Source organism: Lactuca serriola, chromosome 5 (assembly GCF_051521515.1).
Source record: "Lactuca serriola cultivar US96UC23 chromosome 5, Lser_US96UC23_V15, whole genome shotgun sequence".
NCBI classification, from domain to species: domain Eukaryota; kingdom Viridiplantae; phylum Streptophyta; class Magnoliopsida; order Asterales; family Asteraceae; genus Lactuca; species Lactuca serriola.
Window position 1 is genome coordinate 251,431,320 of NC_136412.1, and position 4,042 is coordinate 251,435,361.

The 4,042-nt window shown below is 32.6% G+C and overlaps 1 protein-coding gene across 1 annotated transcript; it reads right to left on the minus strand.

Moving 5' to 3' along the window:
• Positions 1–1,639: 1,639 nt before the first annotated feature.
• LOC145053995 (cyclin-D4-1-like) lies at positions 1,640–3,429 on the minus strand. Its single transcript, XM_079002129.1, has 5 exons — positions 2,918–3,429; positions 2,759–2,851; positions 2,382–2,685; positions 2,179–2,288; positions 1,640–2,077 (listed from the first exon to the last, which is right to left on the minus strand). The coding sequence occupies exons 1-5, from the start codon at positions 3,113–3,115 to the stop codon at positions 1,820–1,822; spliced, it is 963 nt and encodes a 320-aa protein (XP_078858255.1). The 5' UTR covers positions 3,116–3,429; the 3' UTR covers positions 1,640–1,819.
• Between the last annotated feature and the right edge of the window lie 613 nt (positions 3,430–4,042).

Here is a 4,042-nt window from a genome sequence, read left to right on the forward strand (position 1 = left end):
GACAGAACAAAGTAACTTTCCAAGTGGACTGGAAAGGAATCATGTGTGCGGTTCTAGCCATGCCAGGAAATAGCACAAGGATAACCTGGTAATGAGATTAATTTTTAGTTTAGTTTATGTAATTTTTTTGGTGTATTTTACGTTATTTTATGTAAGCCTCTAATTTTTTTATTTAATAAAAAAGATTCAATATTAACTTTTATGTAACATTTAAAACATTTAGTTTTATAATAAACCTTAAGTATTATTAAGGTTAGATTTTGTATTTATTTGTTATTTTACTTTTAAATATTTTTAAAATAATAAATATTATTTATTAAACATAATGAAATTGGTGAGCAGATAAAGAGCTTATAATCTGACAAGACACGTGGCAGAACCCCACAATAGGCAGGTCGCAGGACAAAAAGGCCTGCTACAGTTTTCACATGAAGGTTTTCGGTCACGGGGTTTACTTATATAACCCCACCCCAATTTAATTCCTGTCGTCTCATTTTACAACCAACAAATCTACTTCTTTCACTATTAAATGTATTACTGTTATGTTTTCATTTTTCATTTAAAAAAAAAAAAAAAAAAAAAAAAAAAAAAAAAAAAACTTGCTTTTCATGTAATAAATTTTGATTACCAATTTATTTAATTAATTTTACCATTTTATTGAAAATTTATTTATATTTAGTTTCAAAAATTGCATGCGTATAAATCAATAATTTTGTTAATAAATTAAAGTGTTGCTAAATAGACACTTAATGAACAATTTTTATTAAAAATCATCCTATCATTAACTATTTATAACTAGTCTTTTCAAGAAAAAAAAAACAATACAATTTCAATTAATAAAAATTATCAAATAATTAAACCATATGCTATGTGATTTTAGACAACCCTGAAACTAATATATACTCATTGCCAAATACTGTACTTATACTATACTCATTGCCAAATACTGTACTTGTACTCCGGTTTCCAATGTACTTGGATAATGAAAAAATAATTTTTAAACTTATCTATAACTTTTTATTTTTTTATTTAAAAAAAATGCACATAAGAAAATTAACATTTCAAAGTTCCTATGCCAAATTAATAATATATCATATATAATATAATGAACGTAAATGATTAAACCTTCTAGTCATTTACAGCTAAGGATCATGCATCCGATCAAAAGGTGAAATATAAGTAAAATTCCTACTAAATAGTAATAATTTTGTTTGGGTTGGGTTGCTGGTTTTATACTGATAAGTTTTTCTCATCACAACATCAATAATAATATCAACAGATAAAATGATAATCATTATAAGTAGTAATAAAAACTATAACTATTAATTAAACTTTTATATAATAACAATATCAAATTTTATAAAAACAATACCAATCTACAATTATTATGATTAAAATAGAAAATATTCTACCCTTTAAGATTAAAATACAAAAATGATTTAAATTTTTATATCATACCCTTTCTGATAAAACTAAAACATCTGGAAAAAAACTTGTAATTTAATTGATTATTTTGGTTAGAAAAATTAGTTAATATTATTTAACAATAATTTATTAAAACTAAATCCAGCTAAAGTGACAGCTTCCACAGCCAGCTTTCAAAATTTTATATATTATTTATATGAACTTTTTAAAAATGTTTGAAAGCAAAGATCCCTACCCTTCATTTTCATAATCAAACGACAGATCAAAATTTATAAATAAAACAAAAAGAAAAAAAAAAAAAAAAAAAAAAAAAAAAAAAAAAGATAAAGTTCCCACTTTTTTACTTAATCCAAGATATTATAATAATAGAAATTAGAAATTGCTTATCTATGGACTATGGCTGCTCTTCCTGTACACTAAACCTTAGTCGCTTGGCTTCTCTGTCGTCGTCGCCGGAGGGTGTCGTCGGAACAAACAAAAGATTATCGGAACGGGTGTCGCAGCTGACGCAAGTCGCCGCCGCATCCAGGACACCGTCTGGACTCGGCGGTGGCTGATCAGGTCTCCATTGCTTTCTGACTTTATGAACAGCCGACGGGCACGTGTCCACCAAGTACTCCTCCATTAGTTGATGACAGCTTCTCACCATTTCCTGTAGAATTCAATAATTAAAAAATAAATCAACAATCTGATTCTAAATTTCACGCTTTTATGTAAGAAAACAAAATCACAAAGAAAATCACGAATCAGTACTTTGTTTACTTTCTCGTAGTAACTCTCCGGTACATCCACTCCTTCACCGGCGGCAGAAATCACCGCCGCTGCTGCAATTACAGACGGCCGGAATCCTAAAAAGTCGATCACTGGCATTCATAAACAAAACCTAAAATTATTGACAAAAAGAAAACCATATCAAGTGATTAAGAATCAACTAATCGGGTCAGGTCGTGTTTTACCACGAATGGTCTTGATGATGAGATCCGAACATTTCGAGTGAAAATGGAGTTCGTTGGTTCGAGAAGAAGGTGGAAGTTTGAAGATGAAATAATAGATAAAATCAAAAGGGGTCACCGATCGGAGCCTCCAATTGAGTTTCTCCATTACCAAAAGCTCCATTCTCTGAACCGATTTGGGTTCGAATATAAAAGGGGACTCCGAAACTTGAAGATCTAAAAGCAAAGGTACATCAGGCTCCTCCATTTTCGCAGCTAATGATAAACATGCCACCGATAACAACTGAAACGCCCATCCATTATTCCCCTGTTTTCACAAATGCCAACGTCATGGTCGTGTAGAAATTACATAATAATTGAATGTGTAGAAGTTTAAATACCAGGAGAGAGGCGGCGGAGGAAGAGAGAAACCGGTCTAAGTAATTGACGGAAAGAATGGCGGTTATTGGTTGAAAACGATGATGTGAGTGAGCCTGCATTCAATTGAAAAAGATTTTAGCAGATAGCGATTTATGCATGTAAACATAAGCATAACATACGTTAAGAATCCAGTTGATGGAATCTTGACGGTGGGTGAGATTGACGGAGCGGCGTTGGCATCGGAGGAGGTAGTCAGGAAGCGGGGAGTGATGGGGTTCTGCGGCGATGAGTGAGTCGATGATGGAATCTTGGATCGATGGTGACTGGTGGTTGACGGCGGCGGAGAAAAAAATACTAGAAGCTGAGTTGTCGGACATGGTGAAGAACAAAGAAAGAAACAACAGCAAAAGTGTCGATAAAAAGGGAGACTGTGGTGGTGGTAGTGCCGGTTAAGACAAAGACAGCATTGGTGGTGGCGAATGTTGGTGGAAGAGTGGTGGTGGTGGTGGTAGTGGTGGAGGAGGAACACATGGCTTATGGTTTGGAAGACGACATGTTTCTAACAAAAAAAAATTTTTTTTTTGGGTGTGTGTGTGTGTTTAAGACGGAGTGGAAAAAAAGATGATTTAATGGTGGAAGATGGATCAACGGCGAGTGTGTTTGAGGTATGGTATTACGGGTGTGGTGCGATGTATATGAACAGATCTCGGTTCAACTTTCCATTAGGCAGGCTCACTTGGGAATTCGTGTATTGACTAGTCAACTACACCAACACGTATTTTAGGAACGTTCACATTATTGGATATATCATTGGCAACAACTCTTTCTATTTATTGCATTTTCATCGAATAATTAATAGTAATAAAAATGATAAGCAATTAATATATGGATTTAAACAAAACTAATCATTATAAGTAAGAACTTAATAAAAAAAATGGTCAATGTGGTTAGTACTTTTTTTTTTAATGATTTGTGGTTCAAAAATGTTTGAACTTTGTAACAGAAGTATAATTTTGGATTTCTTAGTGATTTTGATTTTTCATGGTAAAACTGTTACTATTTGTACCATGTGCTTAAAGAACAAGTTTTTTTTATCGATCATTGTAGTCTTTCTCATATGTGGCACAGGGTGCATAAATAAAGACATAAATTTCTTTCTTCTTCGACCTACAAAGTTTTAAAAAAACTACAAATGGTGTTGTGCTTTTGTGGTAGAGTGGTGACTATAGGTACTTCTCCAACAAGCCCTGGTCGTAGGTTTCTTGCTTGGCCTAAAGAAAATCTTTCAATAGTCACAAAATAGA